Raw genomic sequence first — 26,584 nt, forward strand, 5'->3', positions numbered from 1 at the left:
AATTTAACCTCTTACGAAACGTGAGATTTTACATTAATTTCAATGAATTTCCCAACAATTTTACTAGTTTTCCGTTAAGATAATAAATGATATACGAGATGCACAAGATTTTTGTATAAAAACTTTTCGCTGGATTCTAATAGATCTAATAGATCTAATAGATACATCTATTATCTATATCTATGTCTATAACCGTTGAATAATCAAAGACACACTTGATAGTAATATAATATATTTCTTTTTACAGAATATATTTAAATTCAAGATGCAAATACATTTCACGAGCATTTTATACAGTTTCTTTGTTTTTCTCTTTATTAAAATTAACATTAGAATATTTTGTACGTATCGAACACATAAAGAATCATATCTGCTTACACGCATGATTATTGTCTTGGTATCAAGTATTTATGAAATTTTTCAATGCACAGGCAACAGAAATTACGGTATTTTCAAGAGAGCCTGAATACGATTTTCCTTGATAATATCAGAAACGGCCATTCGGTATTCCATTTCAACAAAATATTGTCTCATGAAATTGTTTTACATCATTTCGGATTAACTTTGATTTTTATTTAATTTGCACGTACATCAACTGACTTTTAAAGGATATTTCTTCAAAGATCGTTGAAATGCTTCTGCTATAGTAGATCTGAAAGTAACGATTAAACTGAATAATAATCAAAGTGTACGTAAAGGGAATACGTAATTGTAAATACAAACGAAAAGATATTTATTCCTCTACCTAAATACTTTCTGATGAAGAAGATACGCAGTTACGTGTCCCGCTTCTATATATCGAACTTCAACGCCTGGCCAGATTTTTTCTAAGCTCATACAACCATCGCGGGGCACATACGCGTCATCTCTTGCACAAACAGCGATGATGAGCTCGGTATCAACGGGTACTTCAAAATTTTTCAAATGCGTACATTCATCCATTATTCCGCACATGAATTGCAATGCTTCTCGTTCACGCCACTTGTAATCCGAAAATAACGGATGTCTCGGAACTGGTAATAAACAAATGCCTATTGCCAAAGGAATACACGTAATAATCATGCTTGTAATTAAACATGCTGTTAACTTACCCGCTTGTGTTATACTCTAAGTATTAGATAATTTACAAGGAAAGACAAGGAAACACAAGATACTTGTATCGATTACTTGTTAGTAGGTAGTTATCGGTGATTGGTGGATATATATCTAATATCGCGGTAATCGTCACTCTATTTCCATCAGCTTATAAAAATACTTGCCTTTGAGCGCACTCGAATCTTTTTGCTTAAATTTGTTAGAAATGAGGCTTAGCGGAAATATCTTGGCTGCAGCTTTCTCTTCGGCAACTTGCTCTTTCAACTTATTGTCTTCGTTTTGAAATTCGCAACCATTATTTGATTTACTATCGATCACAGTCTGAGTATCGGTATTACCGTCTGTTTCTTTATTCGCATCTTCGGACTTTACTTTCAGTTCGTTCACCCTATTCATACTTGCAGGATAATGTTGAGCAAAATGTTGACCAGCTAAGAATGCATCCTAGGAATGAGAATACGTATTCTGCAATTGCTATTTAAAATTCGTCGTTGTATCGTGCAAGATTGTCCACTCACTTCCTCCCCAACAATTCTGACCATTTTCGCGAGATCGTTTTGATAAAGTTCGTTCGCAAAATATTGGTTTTCTAAAAGTGTCCAATTAATGGAAGCACTCATTACTCCTTGAGTGAAAACTGGCGATGCCGTTGACCATGAAAGACAAGGAACTAACGGTATCGGTTTTGGCCAATTAGTTGCTGCCAAAGAAGCCATCTAAAAAATTTGATGCATTAATACGTTAACTCGAAAAGAAATGTTTGTGTATCGTATGAATAATTGACGGCGTTATAACCGTAGCCAGTACTCGTTATTCGATAACTTCGTTATTCGTTATCGATATGTCAACGTATAATATTAACGAAAGATACAAACATGACCGCCCATCGACAATCCTGTAAGACCTAAGGGTCCGAAACCTTGTTGTTCGCACCAGTTCAGTAAAACGATCGATTCCATTATTAAGCATCCTCCCATGATAAAAATGTCGCACACGTTATGCAAACTGGAACGTCTAAAAAATATACAAATGTTAAGATAACTACAAAAATATTTCATAAAATTATCGTAACGTACTGTTACAAACCTTCCAAATACAAGTTCTTACATTTGATTCTGTGGTTTTCTTAATCCATAAAATGGATTTTCCAATAACAAAGATGCGATTCCAGATTCTTTAAGCAAGGGTTTGGCAATCAAATTTCTTCTCCGCCAGAAAAACTAAAACCAAAGGATTAATTTAGTGACGTACAAAATTTTTCTATTTGTTTAATTTATTTTCTTTTCTCTTCTTTTTCAAAATTATCTAAGGAGAATGTAAATGAAACTATCTTACGTGATCTCCGGTACCCGCAAGATGTAGACAAATGGGTTTTGTTTTATGCGAATACCACTTACGCGGTAAAACCAATTGAAAATGTGCCGTTATCGTTTCGTTTGGCATTATTCCAGGAAGATGCTTGTGAAACGGACTTTCGAAACATCCTTCGATTATATGGCAATCCGACCATTCTTCGTCCTATGCATTATCGTTCGTATTATTATTCTTTTTAAAAATCCTTTAATACAAGAGCATAAATAGAAAGCAGATTAAACGGGAAAAGTTACAAAGCAAGAAATATAAAAAGTTAGAATATAGAAAGACAAAAGTAATACATTAATAATTGATTAGAGGTGCAAAAATATACATGAAGCAGTATATAAAAGAACATCGATATTCATGCATTTTCTATATGTTAAGATAATTTGAAGAAATGATTACATCGTACCTTAGTTATATCGATTGGGTAATCGCAGGGTATAAGATTGTAACACGCTTCTCTATTGGCCATAACTTTTCTGAATTCAAAGATCCTAAAGATTAAATTTACATCTTAAATTTTCAAGATATCCAAAGATTCGTATTATAACATTTCAACGAAGAAATTTCTATTTGTTGTATTTTATTTTATTTTGGATCAGTTGTCGAGGAAAATTACGTTTATATAAATATTACGATGAAACGTAAAGTTACAAGAAATTGCAGAAATTTGATAAAAATTTGAAATAATTTTGAAGTATATTTGAATCCGTTTATTTCGAAAATAACTGTCGATGTTGTCCCGTTTGACGTGGTTTGTATATAGAAACGATATATTCTATATAACTCGTAAAGAAATATTCGTAGCGTACATGTATATATAGATAGTAGAGAGAAAAAATGTAATTGCATCACTGAACGAATAACACAGAACACTCTCGAAGCGGGAATCGAATTTTCGTGTTTCTTTTGTAGAAAGGAAGGTTAGGATGCTTATGTTGTGCTTACCTTTTCAAATTCTGAGGGCTACCCCAACCCTTGGTGAAAAATTTCGTAAGGAGGATACTTCTATAAACAGCGTCTAGACGACTAGGTGGCATCGTGTAAAGTATAAATTAATATTATTTGATTTTAGATATTATACGATTCGTCGGTGAAAGAAATTTGCGAGTGGTGAAAAAATATTAATTTATTGGAATACTTGTACCGACGACTCGAAAGAATTTGGGTGTTGAGCGCGAGAACAATCATGTCGATGTTTTTAAAGAGCCACCAACAATGTGGACATCGTTTGTGAACTGATTGCAGACCTTCACCGTCACCGGTCACCGCTCAACACAGTTATCGGATTCGGATACTTTAATCAGGCGATTGGCACGATTGTATCGGATGATGTTTTGCGAGTATATTGGACACGAAGGTCTGTCTCAGTCTCTCGCATCTTTAACAGTGTACGAATACAATAGGAATTTCGATGGATGAGTTGGTTAAATATCGACCATCGCGAGTCGCAAGAGCTGAAGAGTATGTTACGAGTTATCAGTTGGCAGTTGACAATTGCGTGACGCAACGGAAGCATGTGCCGCATCTTTTCAAAATTGATACTCAACCAACTCGACCTCCATCGACCTCGAGGCTCGAGGACTCGAGGGTCGAGGTCGCTGGTCGTGGTCGACCTTACCGCCACATCAACGCCAGGGGGTCCAAGTTCACGTATTAAAAGTCACGTATCAAAAGCGCCGCGTGGGAACAATTGACCAAACTAAAATGTAGAGTCTCCAATTAGAGACGTAAAAAAGCACTAATTTTTCACAAAACCAGTAATTTTTCAGCAAGATTGGTATCGGTGCGTTGGTTCGCAACGAATATTCAGTCTATATTATAGGTACGTTCGGGTAGTTGGCGGTAACAACTTGGTTGCGGCAAAAATAGATGGCGTAAAATACAACTTTATATTTTCGGATGTCTATACTCTATACGTACCTATGTATCTCGATGTATCTATGGTATGCGCACGTTTTGTCGAATATAGAAATAGAAATAGAAATAGAAATATAGTTCTATACATATGTATAATTTTGACTAATTTCCGGTAGAAACAGTGAATTTTTGTTGTTTACCAGCGGCTCGATTTCTTGTACGAAACGGTAATCAGATATATAAATGTATATTGTTGCGATAACCAGCTGATAGAAATTATGGCCGCCTCCATGATTTTCGTGGCATGTTAGTTTGCGAACGTACTTGTTCGTTGAAAAAAGTTTGAAACAAATTTTCTACACGATGCAAACGATGTAAGAAGAGTCTGTTCGCAAAACATCGAAACAGCCTGTTTGTTTACGTAGCAGAAAGTAAAACGTTAGAATCGATAGATACGATACGTATTCTAACCTGCAAAGGGTAAGAAACAGCGGCAAATACTTAGTCGACTCGTTCTCGTCGAATATATATATATATATATATTCGAAAAGAAAACACGTTAGACGGTCAAGCCTTGACCGATAATTTATTATCGTGTTGGACGGTAAAGCAACTGTCATGCTGGGGAAGACGAAAAGAATGTCAACAACGCTACGATATATCCTTGTGTTTGTCGAACGTTACGTACTTTGGAAACAGAATAAAGTGAAATAGTGGTTACCGTTGTTGTCACAAGTTAGTATATTTACCCGGCTATTACGCGCTAATGTAACTTGTACATACAGACTTGATTTCTGGTTTGGCTAACGTCTTCTCATTCGTTTAGTAACTTGTACGTTAATAGTACGCGTATAGCCGACGCGAGTACGATCATCTCGTCGTCTTTGAGAGTTTAGTCGAATACGTTAGACACGAAAGAAATATATGTATATATATATCCTTTATGTTTGCATACAAATTAATGACAGAATGCGTCTGGTTAACGGAGAAACGTTAACGGATATTCAGAGCAGTCCTGCTAATATTCGAAATATTTGTATATTGGCGCACGTCGATCATGGCAAAACCACCTTGGCGGATTCGTTGGTCGCCAGCAATGGAATCATTTCTAATAAACTTGCCGGTAAACTTCGATATTTGGATAGCCGTCCGGACGAACAGCTACGAGGGATTACGATGAAATCGAGTTGCATCGCTCTTTACCATAAGCATAATTACCAAGAGTTTGTAATTAATTTAATAGATTCTCCGGGACACGTGGATTTCGCTTCGGAAGTTTCAACAGCGGTTAGACTTTGCGATGGAGCCGTTATCGTGATCGATGCGGTGGAAGGTGTATGTCCGCAAACGCGCAGCGCGTTGTCCATTTCTTACGAGGAAGGTTTGAAAACAATTTTAGTGTTGAACAAAATCGATAGATTAATAACGGAAATGAAATTGTCTCCGTTGGATGCTTACGTGCACTTGACGCAGGTCCTAGAACAGGTAAACGCTGTTATGGGAGAATTATTCGCTAGCGATGTAATGGAACGAGAAGAAAGAGAGGAGCTCGGAAAGAAAAGCGTAGAGTGCGTTTCCGAAAGAAATCTAGAAGATTGGCAATCCGTACTCGAAGACTTTGACGATTCTGGGTTATATTTTTCTCCGGAGCAAGGTAACGTTTTGTTCTCGAGTGCCACCGATGGTTGGGGATTCGGTTTGAAAGAGTTCGCCAAAATGTTTTCCGCGAAATTGGGCTTTAGCGAGAAAGTTTTGTTGAAAACGCTGTGGGGCGATTTTTACGTGAATAGCAAAACGAAAAGGATAATGAAAGGAGCCCAGGAACGAGCTAAAAAACCTCTGTTCGTTCAGGTTATTTTGGAGAATCTTTGGACTTTGTACGAAACTGTAACGGTACGAAAGGATAAAGAAAAGATAGGTTCGATGGCCGAAAGGCTCGATATCAAATTAACAACCAGAGATTTACGACACACGGATCCTAAAGCACAATTGCAAGCTATTTGCTCTCAATGGCTACCTTTGGCTCGCGCTTGTCTCGACGCGATATGCGACAAAGTTCCGTCGCCTGATAATTTGACCTCTGAAAAGGTAGAGCGTTTGCTAAGCGGAAACTTTGATTTCTGTACGCTACCGGCTGAAACGCAACGATTAAAGGAAGCGTTTTTGGCTTGCGATTCTTCTCCGGAGTCACCTATCGTTGTGTTTATTTCAAAAATGTTTCCAGTAGAGAAAAAAAGCTTACCAGAGAATAAACAGAAACCGTTGACACCGGAGGAGTTGGCGCAGAGAAGAGAACTAGCCCGCATGAAACACGCGGAGAAGCTAACCAAGGGCCAGCACGCGGAGAAAAGGATGCAACGCGAGGAGAGCACGGAGAGATCGGATCTTGGAATATCATCGGACGATACCGAGACGGAGACGGAGACGGAGACGGAGACCGAGACCGAGACCGAGACCAAGACGGTTAACCAGGCGAAAGACGAATGTTCGGAAACCGCGCTGGTAGCGTTCGCCCGAATTTACTCTGGGATTTTGAAGAAGGGGAGCAAGGTGTTTGTTCTGGGACCGAAACACGATCCCCGCGAACACGAGAAAGTAGCCGAGTTACCGATAGACGACAATACCACGCTTAAAGATTTAAAGCCCGGAAGACACGTGACTAGAGTGACGGTGCAGAGACTCTACCTTCTGATGGGCAGGGAACTGGAATGTACGGATAGCGTGTCAGCCGGTAATGTGTTTGGAATCGGCGATTTAGAGGAACACGTGTTGAAGACAGCTACTCTCTCCACCACCCTTGCTTGTCCGTCTTTTTCAGAGCTAACTTCGCTCGGCGTACCTATAATGCGGGTAGCTCTCGAGCCGAAACACCCAAACGATCTGCAAGCATTGAGAAACGGTTTAAAGTTGTTGAATCAAGCGGATGCGTGCGCCGTTGTTCGTGAACAAGAAACCGGAGAAATCGTCCTGAACACCGCCGGAGAAATGCATCTGGAAAGATGCTTGGAAGATTTGAGATTAAGATACGCCAAAGTCGAGATAAACGTATCGGAACCCATCGTACCGTTCAGAGAGACGATCGTTCCTGCTCCAAAAGTTGATATGGTGAACGAGGCGATCGAAAAGAAGACCGAGGACGCGAGCTTTGCCACACGGACGAAACAGTATTATTTCGAGATAGATGCCAGGCCCTTGCCCGAAAAAGTAACCAAGATTTTGGAGAATAATGCGGATCTGATGAAGGCGGTTTATCATCATTATGGTAAATTGTCGTCGGAAAAGGAGAAGGAAATGGAAATTGAAATGGGAAAGGAACCGGAGGCCGATGAAACAGACACGTTGCGTTTAATATCCGAGAAAAAACTAAAAGCATTGGAGTCATTCAAGTCGGAGTTGGAAAATGCTTTTCGAGAGGCTGGTCAACGAGAAGACGTGTTGCATAATATATGGTCTTTCGGACCGCGGAATTGCGGTCCCAATATCCTACTGAACGAAACCGATTATAATCAGACGAAATTTTGGGAGGTACACTCCAAGTCTACCGATCCACGTTTTCCGTGAGTATTTAGTAATTTACCAAAGCAAAGTTGAAAAAGTACTCGGACTTGTAGTTGTAATTTTTCATTTATACGATACGATACGATTCGATTCGATTCGATTCGATATGACACGATACTTTTGCCGAGTATTTTTTTGGGCTTCGATTAAGAGTGAAACGATCCGTTGACAAGTTTCGCGTGATCGATCGAGACGATTACATTATTCGGGAATGCTAATCGATTAAATTTGATTCTAGCGCGGTTGCGGCCGCGTCCCGTCGTCGCGGGTTCGTGAGTACGCGGGTTCGCGAGTACGCGGGTACGCGGGTACGCGAAAACAAAAGGAAATGAAATGATCGTACGTCTAAGAAAGCGTGTAATGTTATTTGTGATGTATCAGATACGAAAGCGGTTTGGTCAATGGTTTTCAATTGGCAACACTTGCCGGCCCGTTGTGCGAAGAGCCAATGACGGGTGTCTGTTTTGTCCTGAAGAAGTGGCAAGTTTATCAAGATTTCCATAGGTATAACCTATTCTCAGTTGACTCTCATCGATACTGGTTTCATTAGCGTTTACATTACTCTACATACACACAACATATTTGTATATATCTTTACTTGATCGATTATACGAAATGGTAAACGATGCTGTCTATTCGAGTATCGTTTCAAGTAGTTTTCGATTAGCTTCAAATACGAGACATGCCTTTCCTCCTTTTACGCGTTGATTTCAAAAATGCACTTTTGTTACCAGCGAAAATTCCGGCGAAATCCAAGCTCACGCTGGTGGTCATTTAATGTCAAAGTTCAAAGAAGCTTGTCGGCGTGCGTTTAACTCCAGACATCCTCGACTAGTCACACCGATGTACAGCTGCAGCGTTTTGGTCAATTCAGACGTACTGGGTAAGTCGAACGTACGATATATTAATCTATAATATTGAAACCGATTCCTTGGATCTTTGCGACTAGAGGTCGACGCGGTACTCTGGTGTAGCGAGCAGCATGTTTTTTTTTCTTTTTTTCCATTACATTTCTTCAACGAATACAGGATATGTTTTGTTGTAGAATCTGTGAGAACACAACTCGTATCAATTTTCACTATTCTTTAATTTTATTACATCATGTTATGTTATCGTTGAAGCGAAACTATTTCACGACCACAGAAACTTTGGCGACCGATGGGCTTTTGCCGTTGTCTCGTGGTCAATTTCGTCAGCCTAATGTTTACACCAATAATGCAAACACATTTGCGTATCAACGAGTGAATTGATATGAAACGAAACGAAACGAAACGAAACGAAACGAAATGAAACGAAATGAAACGAAATGAAATGAAATGAAATGAAATGAGATGAAATGATTAAAGGTTTGGAAAAAATAATGCCAAGAGGCGCAAATGAGGTGGTACGGACTGTGGATTTTCCGAGTCTGGTGAAATGCGGTGAAAAAGGCGATGGTTTAACGTCGATCTTTAGGATAGATAGTGCCGAATTCAGAGCCTATGTATCCATAGATACCTCGTCCGATTCGATCGTGGTACGGACGCATCGCGCAACCGTACATATGCAATTATACGCGTATACGAGTATTGTTATATAATAAATATGAAGAAAAAATATAGAACGAGTCGGTAAACGAAGGAAAGCTAGAGAAAGCGAAGCGAAATGCTTAATAAATAGACGGATGAATGGCGATAAGCAAGCTGCGGGCGAATCAAACAAGGGTCGATATCTCGTCGCGCGTTGAACAATTTAATCCCAAACAGCTGCATTCATCAGTTGTTGCACCTTATACCAGGGAAAATTTAATCGATCCTTTGTTTCCTCCTTCTCGACGTCCAACGAATCTTGGCCAGTTTCCTTGTTCGGATGATCTGTAGATAAAAAAAAGTTGATTCGTCGAAAAAACACACGCGTAATGTACATATAGTACGTTGCGATGGCACGTTTCCGTATGATGCTTATCACCGATGCATTCTACCCACCCGCTAAGCTCCGAGCGTATCGCAACGGTCGTCCTCTTCTGTTACCTTGTACGCACATCATCCCGTAAACGCGAATTCCTGGCACACTGGCGTATGTCGGTTGGTCGTGACTCATAGGACCTTCTGCGAAATAGAAATTGTTAGTATCCACCGTGGCATATAGCGAGTTCAAACTTTCATTCTTTCGATATTTACTTTACTTACCGAGTATATTAGCGTCGGGGCATCGGCATATTACAAGATAATGAGACTTTCCTGTCCTGACGTTTTGCAACGCGAGGAGTGACCAATCCCTCGGTGTCCTACACTCTCGCATTTCGGCCACCGGTTCGCAAGTCTTGACCAAAGTGAGAGCCTAAACCGGCCAGTAATCATTTGATCATTAAATTGACACGCACGTGCACATGCATGTGCGCGGTAGAATAATATATAATAATAGGCAAACTGTATAGCATTTTTCACGAGATTGGTGGAAAGTTGAAGGTTTCTCGGTAGATCTGGTACAGTGAAAATATTTCTATCGGCAAAAGTTTCTGCACTCTACTAGTTAAACGTTTGCATACCATGGCAAATGGTTGACGACTATCCAACAGGATACCGTCGCTTATCTTTCCGTTTGTTCTACTTTCGATTCATTTATTTTCATTCTAATGCCTACGGTATTCTACGCATTTGCTAGATAAATGATCGCTTGATTTTCTCCGTTGATCTGTAGTCGAATCGATCCGATTGGTTATACCGTGGTTCATCCGTGATGGAAGGAAGGACCTTTCGTCTGATCTCGTCTTTTCTCGCGCCAAGAGAGAACTCGCTTTCGCTTCGAAGCGCCTACGCGATTCTTTCGTTCTACAATCCTACATAAGTATAATACGTACTTGACGCTCGTGCACGCGGTTAGCTTTCTAAGCATCCGAAAAAGTTTCGATGCACTGGCTTAATTGCGACGCGTTCGATTGTCCGTCCGTATTTCTACCATGTAATTATCGTGACAAGTTAAGTCGGCTCGAATCTTTGTTTTCTTTCGATATACGTTTATATTTGCGCAAGACGAATGTACACTGTAGTACAGTTGACGTATGGATACGAAAGGTAATAACATGTACAGCAAGGGAAAATTACGGACTTGGAGCGAAAATAACTGTGTCGGTAACGGATATTTGTACGCGGAGAGTGTTTGTAAATTAACCGAGCCGACGCGACGCGACGCGACGCGATCTGATCCGACGATCGGGTTTTTAATCAAGAAAAGCAGCATATTCGAAAAAGTTGGTTTGCTTCAAGTGTTTTGTGCGATCGAAATTGATTTGTTCGCGACGCGACGTATATCGAATCGTTTAAAAAAGAAAGCAACAACCAGGAGAAAAGTAGTCGAAGCGCGAGCAAAGTAAGAGGTATGGTAGCAAAGTAGAAAACAAGTAAAGGTAAAGGTAAGGCGACTAACCTTGGTTCGTGGGTCGGTGACCAGCTCCGTAGTGTGGAGGTCGTCGCTGTCGAGAGAGGCGCTGCAAGGGTCGCGATATCTTCCTGGACAGGCGCACAGAGGCTGAGTAAAATTCAGTCTAACGTAAACGGCATTGCAAACCTGCTGAACGGCGCACTCCGGTAGCAAATAGATGTGCTGATTGTGCGGATAGTAGTGATATTTGGTTGGCTTGGCGAGAGCTGCGCTCGCGCCTTCTGGTAATCGCACTCCCGTCTGCAAATTTCATCGGCATCGTTACCAAATCCTTACCGTTTATTTACTTTTCTTTTCTAATTCGCTCTTTCGACATTCGAAACGTTCTTTGCACGCAACACTTTTCCAACTTGTTTCACTTTAATCTTTCTTCTTGCCGGAATTGGTATTCTACATTCGTAGAGCGGATCGTTTAAAAGAAGCGTTATTTACGTTAAAGCCTACTTTTATCTGGCTAGAGTAGTAGGTAATACTACTACGCGCACGATCGCGATCGTATCGCGTGATTTGCTAGATTCGTTACGCTATTTCCTTTCCGTAAATTACCCTCGCTTCTCTTCACCCGAAACGAATCATCTGTTGGCAGTGTAGCGGTAATTGCAAGAGAGAAACAATGGGATAATAGGAACAAAGAGAATCGGATGAAATGGATAAAGAGATGAATGCAACGGGCAAAAAGGATGGAAAATTGAAACGCGGAATCCTTTAAGAGACAAGTATAAATTAGTAATCGTCGAGTCGCCGCGAGGTCGCGATCATGATCACGATCACGATCACGATCACGATCTCGATCACCATCATCATCACCATCACTATTCTCTTCCTTCTCGCGAACCACAAACTTGACCATTCTATTAGATACAAATAACGCGGTATTATCGTTGCTACGATTCTGCGAGTACTAGTTTGTTTTATTCGCAGAGTCCACCAACCACCAGATACCAACAGTCTTTTTCAACATTTCGAGTAATCGACTTTACGTTACGTACAAAGAACCATTCTCCGTGATGAAATTTGATTTCGCGATCTACTGTACGCTTGTTCCTCGATCGCTAGATACGATCGATATACGTACATAGATACAACCACTGCATTTATCGCAACTACGAAATCGTTGTCGTAAACTCTACTCCTTTTACTCCGTTTTTACTTCCGTTTTCCTTTCTTTTTCTTTTGGTATCGTCACGTTCCACTACCGATATTAGTACTGGTCGATCCACTCGCGCGTCACGGTCATGAACAGTTGCCCTCCTTTTGAAATGCTAAAGCAAGCAACGCGATTCGTGACAATTTCCTAAGCAACTCTGAACGATCCTTACTTGCCGCATTCGAGCGGAACGGCTCGAAAAACTCGAGCATTTCGCTTCGGGTTGCGAACGAATTCGAGGGAAAAGCAACTTTTTTCATCGCGACGATACAGCCAAGCACAGCGGGACGAAGAAAGTCGAGGGAGGCCGATGCAAAAGAAGAAAAAAGAAAACAAGGAAGAAAGAAACTAGTTGGAATTTCCAACCGAGCGATTATTTTGGTATCGCGGTCGAGTCGCGATTAAGTCAAATTGCCAGTTGCAAGCGACCAAACAATCGTCTACGAGAGGAATAAAGTAAAGATAAGAGACGAGCCGATGAATTTATTACTCTTTTACTATTTTACGGAATCTACGGAATCTGCGGAATCTCGCGATCGCTTCGAAATATTAAATGTTCGATTCTAAATAGAGCTGATTTTACATCGAATCGGGACAAGAGTCAAGTTTCTTTGGCAAGAGCACGCAACGATCGATAAGAATACACGCTTACCGAAATAATTGTCACCGTGGAAAAGAGCGTTTCGCTACCGAGTGAGCGTCGTTAGCCGTTCTATTTTTTTAACGACCGCGATGCGACGCATCTTTGACCTATGAAATTTAACCGCTTTATAGCAGCGTGCTTACGGTATAAACAGTTGTAGTTTGCGCGTGAAAGCTTTTACCTAATATACTATACTTGTATACTATAGAATATTATTTTGTTTCTCGCTGCTAGGGAAAGTTTCGACATCTCGAAGCGTTCTGTGAAAAAGTAGACCTTTGAACAGTAGAAAATCATCGCTAGTGACTTTCCCTTGAAACTGGGAACGAATCGATCATCTCGGCTATACTCGAGCGAGACAGCGTGACGCGACGCAACGCGACGCAACGCGACTTACGAATTGACAATGAGAATACGATTCGAGACTCGTGTCGATCGATCGATACTTTCGTTTCGTTTCGTTTCGTTTCGTTTCGTTTCCATGTCAACTACCATGTCAACGATAGAAAAATAATCGAAATTGAAATTAACGTGGTTGTCAAGTAACGAGAGACGTATCGAAACGAGCATAGAATTAGGCGATTAATCGCGACGTTTATCGTATACGTGGACGATATTTGAGCGTAACGAGCCAACCAACGGTACCACTTGCTCGTTTGCGCATCCAAGATCACCGTATCGCACCTGATAATTATTAAGAGTACCGCGTCGGACCGTTGACCCGCGCAGCAGCTTGGTCGAAACGTATCGTAGCCCTACTAAATATTACCTATGTCATGTACGTGTGCGTACAACGAATACAACGGATACAACGTTCGTTACTTTCTAGGTCGACCCATATGACATTTTTTTCTCGAGTTCGTGACACTCGTCGGCGTCCTTGTTGCACTACTCGAATCTGGGCCCCTTTCTACTCTCTTGCTCGACATTGGTGCTTTTCTCTCCTTTCTTTGCTCAATGTTTGAGAAAACGTTATAGAAATTGCGCCGCTCGGACTGATAATTAATCGTACGAAAAATTTGCGAAACGTTGATCGTACAACGAAATATGCACCATGTACACCTCTAAGGTTTTTCTTTTCGTTCCGTTGAACGTGTTCGCGATCGTTTTATCGCGTCGATAGCTTTCATCGTAGCAGCGACTTTAAAACCAGTGAAATCGCGATACGAAAAAAATGTTTACTCTACTCACCTCGGTAAGACTGGTATAGTTGGTCGTCAATTTGATCTGAGGACGAATTTTTCCGGGCGATTCCCGCGTTTCCTTGGCTAAACTCGAAGCAGGAGTGGTTGGAAATTGGTCGGAACTAGCGGTAGATTTCTTCGAGGATGAGAGAAAAGTGTCGACGTCTTGAGAGGAAGAAGTACGCGTTCTCGAAGAAGTTTCAGTTGGTGGTGCGTTCGGGCTAGTAGTTGTGCTAGTTTTTTTCACGGTGATAGCGTCGCTGGTTGTCGTCGATGCTCCAATCTCCGTTCTTGCGACCGGTGACGTCGTGGGTATCGTGTCGATGGTTTCGAGAAGAGAATTGCGACCTGTAGATACCAAAGGTATCTGCGACAGTGGCGAGGGTGACGTTGACGGTAAGGGTATCGGTGACGGTGACGGTGACGCTAACGGTGACGGTGACGGTGACGGTGACGGTGACGATGACGATGACGATGACGATGACGATGACGATGACGATGACGATGACGATGACGATGACAATGACGGCGACATTATCGCGGCATCGTTGTCATTCAGATTACCGAAAGAAACAGGCTTTGCAATCGTGCTACTATCGTCTTGTATACTAGTGTCCGGTGGTGTATCGTTGCCAACAGCAACGGTAGTGGTGCTCGATGCCACTGGCAAACTACTAGATTCGCTCTCGCTGAAATACACTGGTGTGATTTGCTTCGTCTTTGCTTGATTAGTCCGAAAGTGGTTTGTTTGCGATTGCGATGGTAGAGCCACGGTTCCGGATACCAGCATCGCGAACCATGCCGCTACTCGTAAAGGCTTCATTTCCATTTCGAGCTGGAATCGATGGAAAGATGAAAGAAAAGAAACAAGTTTCTCGGCGTGGCTGCTTCAGAATTCCTAAAACGAGCGAGCAAACAAACAATCAAACAAAGTAAAACCTTTTAAATGATTTAAATGAAACGGATACGAATCGCAACGAAATCGGGATCCGTTTCGAGATGGATTCGAATATGCCGCAAAAGGATTCGAAATTCGCAAACAAGATAACGATTACGCTTACGTTTACATTTACGGTTTAATTGTAGCGTGGCGACCGTCGAATGAAATATCGAAGCCAGTCGCGACCGATCGGGGTTGCTTCGGAACGCAACACGTACAATTACGTTTGCATCGTTGACGTTCCGATCCATTCATCTAGGTCCTTGGAAATATGAATGTTGGAAACGGACGAAAGAGAAGCAGGTCCAAAGGTTCCAAGATACGAAGATGGAAAGATGGAAAGATGGAAAGATGGAAAGATGGAAAGATACGAAGAATACGAGATCGAATGGAATGGAATGGAATGTCAAGCCGGGTGTATCCTCGTTTCTCACGCGTATTTCATAGCTTGCATGGTAGAGCAACGTGCAACAAGAGCGCTTCGGTGAGAGAAAAAAAAGCAGGATATAAAAATAAATAAAGGAGACGGGAGAGGGAAACGGCAAACGCAGAGGGAGAGCTCGAGCTCCCTTAACGGTATAATGGTATTTTTTCGCTCGGAGACTGGACGCGATTTCCCAGCCGTCCGATTCGATCGCGAAATTTAAACGCGCATTTAAAGTGTACCGACACCGACCGCCGATCTAGCACATCGGGCCACGTGTGCCGCCCCTGTTCCCACCCCATATCTCTCTTTCTCTCGTACACGTACCCCGTTCTTTACCGTTCCTTTCTCCATTTAAGAGCATCGTTTTATTTCGAGCTTAAATTATAGATCGAAACATATCCGTGTACAGATACGTTTCGATGGATAAGCGTGAAAACTGAATAATCGGTGAAACGGTGAATACTTGTTAAGTTTTTCCATTCCTCGAAGCCGTTCAGGGTGCCGCAATAATTATCGCGCGATATAATTTACCACGCGGATGTGGTGAAATTAGGTTAACTGGTACTCGCGTTTCTCATGGGCCGTTATCTTTGTTCGCATTTTCAAGGTCGTAATGTATGGTAACCGGCAGAATACATTCGGTCAGCTGTATCTGCTATCGTTCACATTTTCATCTTTTCTCGATCATTCGATGCGTCCGTTTTTTGATTTTTATCCATTTCTTACGACTATAACGCGAAACAAGTATCGAGGTAAATCGTTGCGAAAAAGAAGATTTATTATTTTGTCGAGATTGGAAACGATCAAAATTACTATTATATTGATATTCGCGACCCGATATTTACCACGTTTTTAGCGAAAATTGGATGCTAGACGACGTTTGCTCCGTTTCAGTATTCGTTGAATGATCCCGGCGAGTCCACGATCGCTTTGTCTAGATAGATTTGTACTACTCGACACGGGACAGTTTTGCACCGGAACCACTCGCAAACATTATCCTCGTCCAAATGTGCGCTTTGTATCGATGGGAAAACGGAAAACGCAAAACGCAAAACACGAATAGCTGGTCTTGGTGCCGATTAGTCGTCCCGTGTCGTGCGGTACACTCGACACTTTAACCTTTGCGAAACATTGCGAAAACTGTCAACGAAATCGTACCTTTTAAAGCGGAATCTCGAGATGCGAAAGGTAACGAATCGTCCCTGGACTCGCCTTCGACCTTGATCCCTCGATCGACTTTCGATTCGACCTTGATTTAATGTTTGATCTCGTTGGTGGTTGAGAAGCACAGAGAGCGATATCGCGAGGTGTTTCGCGTCTCGAGTGAAATTGTAAACAAACGGAAAACGAAGCACGAAACGTAACTCGAGCAATCGCGATTTCAAACTTGCGATATCGTTGGGTTCCGTTGCGTTCCGTACAACTTCTCCGCTACGTTTCGTCACTTATCTGTCCGCGTTTTTTCGCATCGTTGAACGTTTCATCGGATATCGAAAGAAAACTGCGCGAGTGCAAGTTTGGCGGAAAACCGATGCGCGCTCGGATGCGTTTGAGTTCCTAGTGGGACTGCGAGCTCTCGCAGCAGACAAGCCGCCTATGAGTCCCGGGTAGTCCCACTTACCAACCAACCAGAAACTCCTCGACTATGCCTGGAATCCTAAGCTGCATCATCTCCGCCAATCCTCTAGCTTGGTTCGCGCTCTCTACGCTCTCACGTACACGCGACTACCTCGACACTTTGGTTACGTATACCAGCATAGCTACGATAGGCCGCTTCCCCGTGTTCGAAGAGGGACGAAACCGAGGAACGCAACTGCCACTCGGGCTCCGAGATTCAGCTTAGTGAAGGAAAAACAGTCAGCTCGCGACAACGACTCTTTCCTTTCGTTGTCCCTTTAGTTTTCTTTTGCCTAGCCCGCTTTCCTTTCTTACGTCTTCTTCCGCCCTATATCGATTCCAAGCATACACCGATACACCGAGTACCGTCGAAAATATACATTGTATAATCTTGTTTTGGAATTTACTGAAATTTAAACGAGCAAAGATTCGATCGGTTCGAACCGTTTCCATGCTTCTACTTGTCGGATCCGTTACGGATCGCGTACTCTGTTGGTTGGTTATTGGCTCGATTCTCCGTCTAATTTCACCTGTATCTTTGAGTATTTGGAGAGATGCGCGCGCTTGACAATCGCGCTATACAATCTCGAAGCGTATCCTTGCGCAGAGCTTGGCGCGCGGTTGGTAAAAAGAAGAAAGGCCAAAAGAGGAACGAATTAGAGCATCGATAGAGGTACCGCTACTTTTCGCGAGTTCGATCGAATAGCAGAAAAATATATCGAGCGTGAAATCGTTGCGGTGTTCCGATCGACAAACCAAGTTGGCTGGCATTCGGATGAAATTCCGGAACGATATTCGTATTCGTATCGGTATCGGCGGCGGTCGTTTGCTTGCTCTGGTTCGACGCTACGTTTTCGATCGCGCTCTCCGATCGAGGAATGCAACGTCGAGCGTTCTACGTGACCGATTCACGATACGTATATAGATCGTTGATCGAAAGCTCTTCTCGTAACGGCAAAGGCAACGTCACGCGATGTCTCTGTCCAGCTCACAGCCCGTTTCCTAACTGTATCCTAGACTCGAGTTTTTTATTTGGAAATTTGACGAATTTACTTGGAACCGGCCAAGTCGTTGGCTGTAACGGCGAAAAATACGCGACTCGCGAGCGCGTATTCGTTACGAATTCAGATTTATTCATCCCATTTATCAAAGGAAATACTGATGCTGCAGACTACCGTTGGCGTTGCACGATGGCGCTCGTGACGTCTGCTCTGTAACTTGTACTCGTAGTCGCTGCAATACCTGCTGAAAATTTCAATGCGTTTCCAACAGGTTTTCTCCTATGGGATTCGTCGGCGTCGTTTAATCGTACAGAGTACGCAGTCGAGACTCGGGTTGCAGACACTTGCGTTGCCGCTATCTCGAATGCGAAAAACATTTTCGTTTCGCAGAAATGTTAGCGGTTCACTGTCAGCGACAATTTTCCGCTGATGAGTGAGGGACGCGTTGCTACGTACTTGTATACTTATTCGTGGCAGCACCTCTCGGATCCGCCGCTGCGCTGGTCGCGTTGCTTCGTAAGCCAAGATTCGTTGTCGTTGTTGGTTTATTAAATAAATATCTCTCGTTATTGGTACCGTTGTCGTACGACTTGCACGACACCGGTACGAGGATGCGACACCTTTGGCGTCGTAGTAACAGTGACGAGAATACTTGTCACGAATAATACAAAATTCTTTATTACGCGTTTATTCATATTCATCTTTATATTCATATTTAGCTTATCGTATCGAGAGAGAGAGAGAGAGAGAGAGAGTATTTGAAATATTTGGAAATTTGAAATATTTACAAGAGCAATGTTACATAGGTACGATGACGTAATACGAAAGAAAAGTAAAAATAGGCGAAAAGGGTGCGAGCAAAGCAGGATTCGTGACCCGCGACAGATTCGACCGGCATCGGCACTCGATCGACGCGGTCTTTCCTTTGAGAATGAATACGCGTACAATAATAGCGATCGATCCTATGCTGTCGCAACGATTCCTTACGATTCGAATGTAAATCGGTCGCGATTTGGTCGAGCATTCCTCGACGCATCGAATGCGCGAACGCGTCCACCTCGACTCGACTCGCAGTTCGTTTCCGCGTTACTCGCGCGCCATTTTTACAAGTCCGATCCAAGCTGCGACTGACGCGGCTGACGCGACTCACGCGACTCGCGCGACTGACGGGACTGATGCTACCGTCAATGAGCGGATGTCTCATACGGTGTAAACTGCTTCGGAATGGTGCGGTTGCAGGGGCACGCAATACCCACTGTAAGTTTTGATCTCCAAAACGCCGGAATACGATCTAGCCGGAAGCGATCCCGGATCCGTGTGTCGTCTGGGACACCGATGACCCTTTGGACATTGGCAAAGAGGCGAAGCGTTCACCTCTTCGAGTTGCGAGCTTCGTCTCTTTCGTACGGTAAACAGTCGACAAGGTTCCTTGCGTTGACAGCGCAGCCTCTGAAATCGAACATTCCTTTCGATTGATTCGAGTAGTGCATTTATATTTTATTTCGATCCAAGATATTCCCTTTGAACGAACCGGTATCGAGTTCGACACGGGGATAGAGATAGAGATCGAGATAGAAAGGACTTACACTTTGCGGAGAGCACGCGAAAGCATAAATAAATCCAGAATTTCCCTCGGGAGACCTGAATGCTTGTCTTCGAACTAGATAGGGTACGCTGGCTGGTCGACATCGACAGTAAACTCTCTGAACTGTCGCGTTCGCCGGGCCTCCTCCAGGAGCTAGGGTCCATGTGACATCCCTGTAAACAGCAAACGAGCATCCTGTGTATAAGTTTACGCGTGGACGCGCGTGTAGTACGCGTTCAAGATTCGGACAGTCGGTTCGTTTGATCGTTTCGCTACACTTGGCTAGACAGCCGACTAACTTGAAATAACGACAAATGGGAAGACGTTTCACTGGCTCGCAAAGCTTGTACTGGCGTGTTTTATCGACTATCGTGTGTCCGTCGTCTCCGTGCAAGCTACTAGGACAGCTACGAGCATCCGGGCAACGGCACTGCCTCTCGACCCACGGCGACCCATATAAATCCACCTTGCTGCAAACTTGGCTTCGGTCCAAACATTCGGGTAACTCCTCTTCGCTATCCTGAAAATGATAAACAATCGCGATACAGTCGTTTCGTGCTCGCGTACGAGTGAGTGCACACTTCTATTCGGTTCTACAGGTTCGATACGAACGTGTTTCACTCGAATATCTCGACTTTCGTCTCTACATTTGTAACGTCGAGAGTGTCGAGACGCGTCGCGAGCAACTAATTGTACATGCAATCGCCTATGCCTATACGATACGCGCGCTTTCGAAACGCGACTCGTACCCCCTCGCCACGCTCTTATCATAATATCTCGGAGAAAGCGCGCTCCTACCATCTATGTATTACTCTACCACCTATGCATCTATGTACATCTCGATAGGTGATGTTGGCTGTTTCCCGAGAAACATATTTTCTTTGATTTCGATTTCAATTTTGACTTTGACTTTGATTTCGAATAACGGACGCCTTTAATTTCTCGTGTTTACCGCTCCCACCAAATTCCATCGTTCTTTGGAGATCGATCGTCGTCGCCTCGAACGAATCACTTCGTTTCGTACCACGTTTCCGCATCGCGCGAATACGTCTCAGCGTGGAACTTGGTCGCCATTGCGATTCGATTCGATTCGATTCGATTCGATTCAACCCGATTCGGCTCGGTTCGCGCTTGCGTTTACGATTATTCGATCTCTATCGGTCTCGGATTTATCTCCATGTTCGCATTTTATTCGAATTCTATTCGAACAACAAGATTAAGAAATTTATTGTTTGGTTGGACAAGTGAGACAATTTATAGGAAATCTGTTAATTCTCTCTATTTATTCGATTATTCCGTTTTACGTTTCAAACCTTTTCTCACATCTCGATACTCGTAGAACCAATCCTCTCTTTTCTCGTCGTATAAACCTATCGAACGTCGCTCGTAAATCATCATTTACGCTACTCGTATATCGCCTGAATCACATTCTGTATCGCGATGATGATTACGATTCGCTAGATTGGCAAAATCTAGAAGAACGGATAGAACGGAGGTAGAGCAAAAGGTGGGAGTTGCGGTAAAGAAACGAGTAGAGGACGAGGGGAGGAAGGTGAAAAAGGTAAAGAACGAAGAGAAAGAAAAAAAGGAGGAGAAGGAGAAGGAGAAGGAGAAGGAAACTCTGTAGCAAACGGTCTAAAGAATACGTACATCTCCCCACCCTATCGAAGAATAGACATCTGGTCTAACTGCGCTATTGAAACGGCGTCGGTCAATCCACTGAATGAAGCAATCACGTACGTCCTGTCGAGTCGACGCTGACAATCTACGTCGCGTTCGAGAATCGCAGTAAAATTCCCTCTCCTGTTCAATGCCCATCCGTCCGTTTGCATATACTCGATCGCGTTTTCAATGAAAATTTTATTTTTCCAACCGCCGAAAATATCGTATCGTTTCGAAACAGGTATGCCAGATTTAGCAACCAGAAACAACGTTAATCGAAAATAATAACAAAACATTTCCCTGTACGTTTGGTCTTTACTTTTTCTTTTCCTTATCGGTGCGCGTGCATCGAATAATAGCAATTTATCGGTGAATCGAGTCGGTTTTAAAACGATCGGACGCTTTTCCCATTGTCCGTACCTTGTTCTCGGTTCCCCTCCGTTCACCCGTGTTCCCTTCTCTTTCTTCCATCCCCTCCTCTCCTAGCCTCTTCCTCGTGCAGTTCCCAGAAGATTGTTCGTACGTATTAAAACCAGCAATGGCGGTAAACTAAAATGGGATAATAGAGGGACCGGAAAGGCTGTGCGCGATTCATCCGGAAGTTCTCACGAGTCTCTCGCTTCTTTCGCAGCCACGGTGAAAATGACACCTGGCTCTCGAGAGGTATGTGCACGCGCGCACCACCGCGCCGGATGATCCAAAGAACATTCCAGTGTCGACGATACACAGACTTGGTCTCGGTCTCGGTCTCGGTCTCGGTCTCGGTCGATACGAGTCTCGAGCAACCGGAGAATAAGAGGACACGCCGATCGCGACCGTGTGCTCCGGATACCGGACACGGATACGCAGAAACGGAAAAACGGAGAAACGGAGAAACGGAGAAACGGAAAGCCATCGATACGGAAACGATCCAACCGAGATACGCCAACGAAAATTCCTGACAATTTCCAAGAATCGAAGACGAAACGACGTGCGTCGAGCGTATCCATTAATTGGAATGGTACAAGATAGAAAACGCTTACGTAAAGAGCGATACGAGAGACGGCTTTAAAGGAAAACGAAGGACATCGATTAGCCAATCGAACGACGCGAAACTACGCGACCTATCAACGATTCGCGTATAGTTGCCGACGCGAAATATCAAACTTACCCCGATCTGATAAACAACTCTAGGTGCTTGATGAACCGGCCGATGCTTCGTTTTTTCATCGATCAAGTCGATCTCGATCGCTGTATCTTGAAACTCGTGCAATTCGGCGAGGTATTTGCCTTCGTCGAGAGACAAGTATTCGTTGAGAAACTCTTGGCCCTTTTCGTCTAGTTCCACGCCAAGAAGACTACCCTCGATTCCACGAACGAACAACTGTCCAAACATCGCCAATAACAAACACATCGAATCAGCCATCTCTTGGCGCGCGCGCCCTTAGTGCTTAGCGTGCGCGCGCGCGCGCTCACTCACTATTGTCTTTGTCTAATCAGCCGATAGAAATGGTAACAAGTTGCTGGTTTCGCGAACGTCCTCGATCGTCCCTGGATATACGCTCGAACACGAGAAGAAAATTGTCGGCGTTTCAGCGCATTCGGCAGTTTGACGAGAGAATGTGTCTATAGTCTATACCGGTCCGCGTAATCCAGTGTGCGAATCGTTACGATTCGTCGAAATCACTTTGCTTTGCATATCAGGCCACCACCTAGTCGAGGGAGACGAATGACTCGCAGGCGCGCGGTTTCTGTGTCGCGGCGGTCATCCTAAACTCGATACTCGGACCTTCTCTTACGTTACCTTATGTTATTCTGTTTTTTCTTATCCTCGACCAAGTAAACAAGTCTGCCGATCGATCGAGGCTAACGAATCCATCGGAATCCTACGATAGCTTCGACGCAATTCCAGCGCGTCGCAGAAATCGATCGACCGATCGATCGATCGGTCAGCCGGTCGACCGACCGATCGAACGGATCTGGATCACTTTCGAATTGTTATCAGCGAATCGCTCGAAAGAACCGCTCGAGCAAAGCCTGAAACCTTTTACGGTTAACGTACTCGTATCGTTAACGTGAACGGTGTCGTCTCGAATCGTAATCCTCTCGCGTCTAGCGTCGATCAGAAGCTACGCGTCCTTTCACTGTCTCGGAATTCCGTCTATCCAACTTGTATCGCGTTCTCCGAATTATTCTCCTTTTATCGAATCATTGCTTGCGCTATAACCAATAAGCTATAAACTATAACCCGCACTGTGTCTTGTGGCCTTGCCTTCTCTTCCACGTTCTCTCTTCTATGTCGTGCGTCCTGCGCCCGTTCTACATTTACGTATCGCGAGTCGCGACGCGATCCGAATCGACCCGATTCCAAGCGGCTCGCAACTTTCGTGCCACGCGAACCTATACCATTCGTTCGACTGAACTTGTAACAGCTAGAGGCAAACCATGAATGAATGCTCCCTTCTCTGCTCTTCTGTCTCCGCTCCACTCCGCTCCACTCTGCTCCACTCTGCTCCACTCTGCTCCACTCCGCTCCACTCCACTCCACTCCACTCCACTCCACTCCATTCTACAGTAGTCTACTCCAACGATTCACTCTACATCGTAAACCATTTTCCACTTCTCTCGACTACACTCTATCCTTGTCCACTGTACGTCATCTCATCCATTTCCTTATTTCTTTCCATCTTTCCTTTCTAAATGAAATGCAGACACTATGTCTGAAATGTTTTCGTTAGCCTTGTCCACGGCATTCCGTCTGAAAACTCATTCTTTGATAGATATTCGCACCGTTCGGGATTCGTGCGATTCGATATTTCAAACTATTTTTCGTTTAGGTAGCTAGGTAGGTTGCGTCGAATTCATAGAGTTGCGCGAGGTGTGTCGTTCGATATCGTCGTGTCTTTGCAAGGAAAAATCTCCATTGAGCGTTTCGAAAGTGCGATCGATAAAAACCGGTAACTCCGCGTTTTGTTGATAGTCGAATAGCGATAAAAATGCGACGTTAAAGAATAAAGGTATCGTGTAGTAGGAATATCTCGGGAGGCAAGCGAGCAACGCGAACCGCGTAATCGGTGCAACGGCCCACGTAAGTATCGGGCACTACTCGCAGCCGTAATGCGCGTAGGCAGTTTACGCGGTTCACCCGGTTCACGCTGTTCTCGCTAGCGTCTTCCTATTCCAAACGTGTTATTACTTGCAGACATCTCCATCTTACGTGGGTATTCGACAAGACTTTTCCAACTATTTTAATCTCTCCTTACGTTCACGCTTCTTCGAGTAGCTCGGTACGCGCCAACAACGGGACAACTTCCTTCGCGCTTTTCTCCTTCGTCGCCCTCCCTTATCTATTTGTAAAATCATTTTGGCTTCCCGTCGCGATATCGCGATCTCGCAAAGACAACGAACGCTCTTTAACGATATAAACGTTCCATGCTTCCAACGCGTCGCTTGCATACCTGATTCCATTCCGCTACCGTTCAATAATTCCTTTCTCTTGCCGATTAAATTGCTCGATCGATGTTTCTCGCAAAGACTGTGTTTGAGGATCGCTGTTTCATTGATGGAGGCCACCGTCCATTCACTCTTTTTTCCTCTCCTACGACTTACTCGCTCGTTCCTACGCTTTTCCTTCTCCGTTGTCTCTGCAAGCGTCACGCTACTCTTCTAGCTGTCCTTTTACGTTTCGAAAAACGAATAATATGAAATCAGAGTTTGTGCAAACTACTAAAACCGAACTATATCGAATCGAATCGAATCGAATCGAATCGATTCAAAGATGACGTACTCGCTTACGAATCGATTTCATCGTAAGACGCAGGAGAACCGCTGAACTGAATAACATATGAATGAACTTCTCTCGGCGAGAAGAGGGGGATAACGCTTGGCAACGTATGGCCGGACAAGAGTGATGTTATGGTGTAGTAGGATGCGGTTACGAGCGGAGCGTCGAAACTCGAAACGAGTCGTGTGAACGCGCGCGCGCGTGCGCCTGTGTGTGGCCTAATCGAGGTCGAGTAAGTAGTTGTACCGGGACCCGGGACCCGGGACCTAGGACCCGTGACTGACAATGAGTTTTAAGAGCCCTCGGAACTGATGTTTAGAGCCATGCACGATTTAACGTTTCTACGTAAAACGTACGTTCAACTTGCACGTTATACGTATATTATTTTCGCGTAGGATCCATCGTTTAGCTACAACATACCATAACTGGCATTCGGTTAGTTTCTTTCGTGTCTTGTGCAAGATATTTCGCCAAACTATATTTCATATAATTGTTCCACCTTTTCTTCATACTTTTATCTTTCTAACGATACCATGTTGTTGTCCTTGTATCGTATATCGTTTATTATACCTCTCCGTGATCGTTCAACGGTTACTGTCCTATAAATCAGAAATATGGTTAATTTTGTTTCAGGAAAATTGTACGCAGTATTTGGGAAAAGACAAGGCCGCGTGATTGCCGCGGAAAGTGCTGGATTCGGTGGACAGTTTCGCGTGTTAGCAACGTTACCCGTACCTGAAAGTTTTCACCTTGCCAGTGAGTTGCGAACTCAAACGTCCGGGCTGGCTAGTCCACAATTGGTTTTCAGTCATTGGGAGGCAAGTTTTTCTGTACCAAACGGTCCGCGCTCTTCTCGACATGTTTACGTTAGTTTTATCTTTCGTAGTGGCCCCCTCTAGTTCGGGTACCTCGCGGTATCTCGCGATCGATATCTAGCCATGTCGTTTACGTATTGTACATTTTATTTTTCACGCCGTAGGTGATCGAGCAAGATCCTTACTGGACACCTTCCACGGACGAGGAATACCTTCACTTCGGTGACAAAGCAGACAGCGAAAACAGAGTAAAAAAGTACATCGATGCGGTTCGTCGTCGCAAAGGTTTACCCGTGGATTCTCAACTCGTTATGCATGCGGAAAAACAACGCACCCTTTCAAAAAACAAATAATCCGAACACGATGTATGTCGTAAAGATACGATCGCGACTGCAGGCATACGATACATTTCCATATTATATTTTCCTTGTTGTTAGCTAGAAAAACATAGAAATTCTTTGTGCGTCGGCGTCGGCGTCGGTTCGACTTTACGGATCGTCCGTATCTG

The 26,584-nt window shown here is 43.6% G+C and overlaps 4 protein-coding genes and 1 long non-coding RNA gene across 11 annotated transcripts; 2 read left to right on the forward strand and 3 right to left on the reverse strand.

Annotated features, from left to right (window-relative positions):
- Nucleotides 1–234: 234 nt before the first annotated feature.
- LOC128885722 (protein ABHD18) lies at nucleotides 235–3,539 on the reverse strand. Of its 4 annotated transcripts, none has more exons than XM_054139930.1 (9): nucleotides 3,403–3,539; nucleotides 2,864–2,948; nucleotides 2,431–2,613; nucleotides 2,203–2,315; nucleotides 1,971–2,109; nucleotides 1,614–1,811; nucleotides 1,260–1,539; nucleotides 746–1,013; nucleotides 235–652 (listed from the first exon to the last, which is right to left on the reverse strand). In XM_054139930.1, the coding sequence occupies exons 1-9, from the start codon at nucleotides 3,492–3,494 to the stop codon at nucleotides 592–594; spliced, it is 1,419 nt and encodes a 472-aa protein (XP_053995905.1). In that variant the 5' UTR covers nucleotides 3,495–3,539; the 3' UTR covers nucleotides 235–591. The 4 variants fall into 4 exon arrangements, with proteins under 4 accessions (XP_053995905.1, XP_053995904.1, XP_053995907.1 ...); XM_054139929.1 differs by having other exon boundaries at nucleotides 746–1,031; XM_054139932.1 differs by lacking the exon at nucleotides 3,403–3,539 and adding an exon at nucleotides 3,305–3,332 and having other exon boundaries at nucleotides 746–1,031.
- LOC128885723 (uncharacterized) lies at nucleotides 3,309–4,846 on the forward strand. Its single transcript, XR_008459648.1, has 2 exons — nucleotides 3,309–3,447; nucleotides 3,530–4,846. It is a non-coding gene; the product is annotated as an uncharacterized LOC128885723 (long non-coding RNA).
- Nucleotides 4,847–4,857: 11 nt separating this feature from the next.
- Nucleotides 4,858–26,429, forward strand: LOC128885729 (elongation factor-like GTPase 1). Its single transcript, XM_054139952.1, has 5 exons — nucleotides 4,858–7,871; nucleotides 8,254–8,376; nucleotides 8,607–8,755; nucleotides 25,895–26,079; nucleotides 26,241–26,429. The coding sequence occupies exons 1-5, from the start codon at nucleotides 5,239–5,241 to the stop codon at nucleotides 26,427–26,429; spliced, it is 3,279 nt and encodes a 1,092-aa protein (XP_053995927.1). The 5' UTR covers nucleotides 4,858–5,238.
- LOC128885745 (uncharacterized protein DDB_G0271670) lies at nucleotides 8,941–17,809 on the reverse strand. Its single transcript, XM_054139985.1, has 6 exons — nucleotides 16,792–17,809; nucleotides 14,274–15,164; nucleotides 11,278–11,532; nucleotides 10,041–10,191; nucleotides 9,837–9,959; nucleotides 8,941–9,725 (listed from the first exon to the last, which is right to left on the reverse strand). Exons 2-6 carry the CDS (start codon nucleotides 15,093–15,095, stop codon nucleotides 9,604–9,606), a joined length of 1,473 nt encoding a protein of 490 aa, XP_053995960.1. The 5' UTR covers nucleotides 15,096–15,164; nucleotides 16,792–17,809; the 3' UTR covers nucleotides 8,941–9,603.
- On the reverse strand, nucleotides 19,194–26,138 carry LOC128885757 (protein giant-lens). 4 transcript variants are annotated; one of them, XM_054140005.1, is made up of 6 exons: nucleotides 25,997–26,138; nucleotides 25,682–25,860; nucleotides 22,649–22,861; nucleotides 20,136–20,356; nucleotides 19,838–20,009; nucleotides 19,194–19,700 (listed from the first exon to the last, which is right to left on the reverse strand). In XM_054140005.1, exons 2-6 carry the CDS (start codon nucleotides 25,769–25,771, stop codon nucleotides 19,452–19,454), a joined length of 945 nt encoding a protein of 314 aa, XP_053995980.1. In that variant the 5' UTR covers nucleotides 25,772–25,860; nucleotides 25,997–26,138; the 3' UTR covers nucleotides 19,194–19,451. The 4 variants fall into 4 exon arrangements, with proteins under 4 accessions (XP_053995980.1, XP_053995983.1, XP_053995981.1 ...); XM_054140008.1 differs by lacking the exon at nucleotides 22,649–22,861; XM_054140006.1 differs by lacking the exons at nucleotides 25,682–25,860; nucleotides 25,997–26,138 and having other exon boundaries at nucleotides 22,649–24,681.
- Nucleotides 26,430–26,584: the final 155 nt, after the last annotated feature.

The sequence above is a fragment of the Hylaeus anthracinus genome, unplaced genomic scaffold (assembly GCF_026225885.1).
Source record: "Hylaeus anthracinus isolate JK02 unplaced genomic scaffold, UHH_iyHylAnth1.0_haploid 11981, whole genome shotgun sequence".
Lineage (NCBI taxonomy): Eukaryota > Metazoa > Arthropoda > Insecta > Hymenoptera > Colletidae > Hylaeus > Hylaeus anthracinus.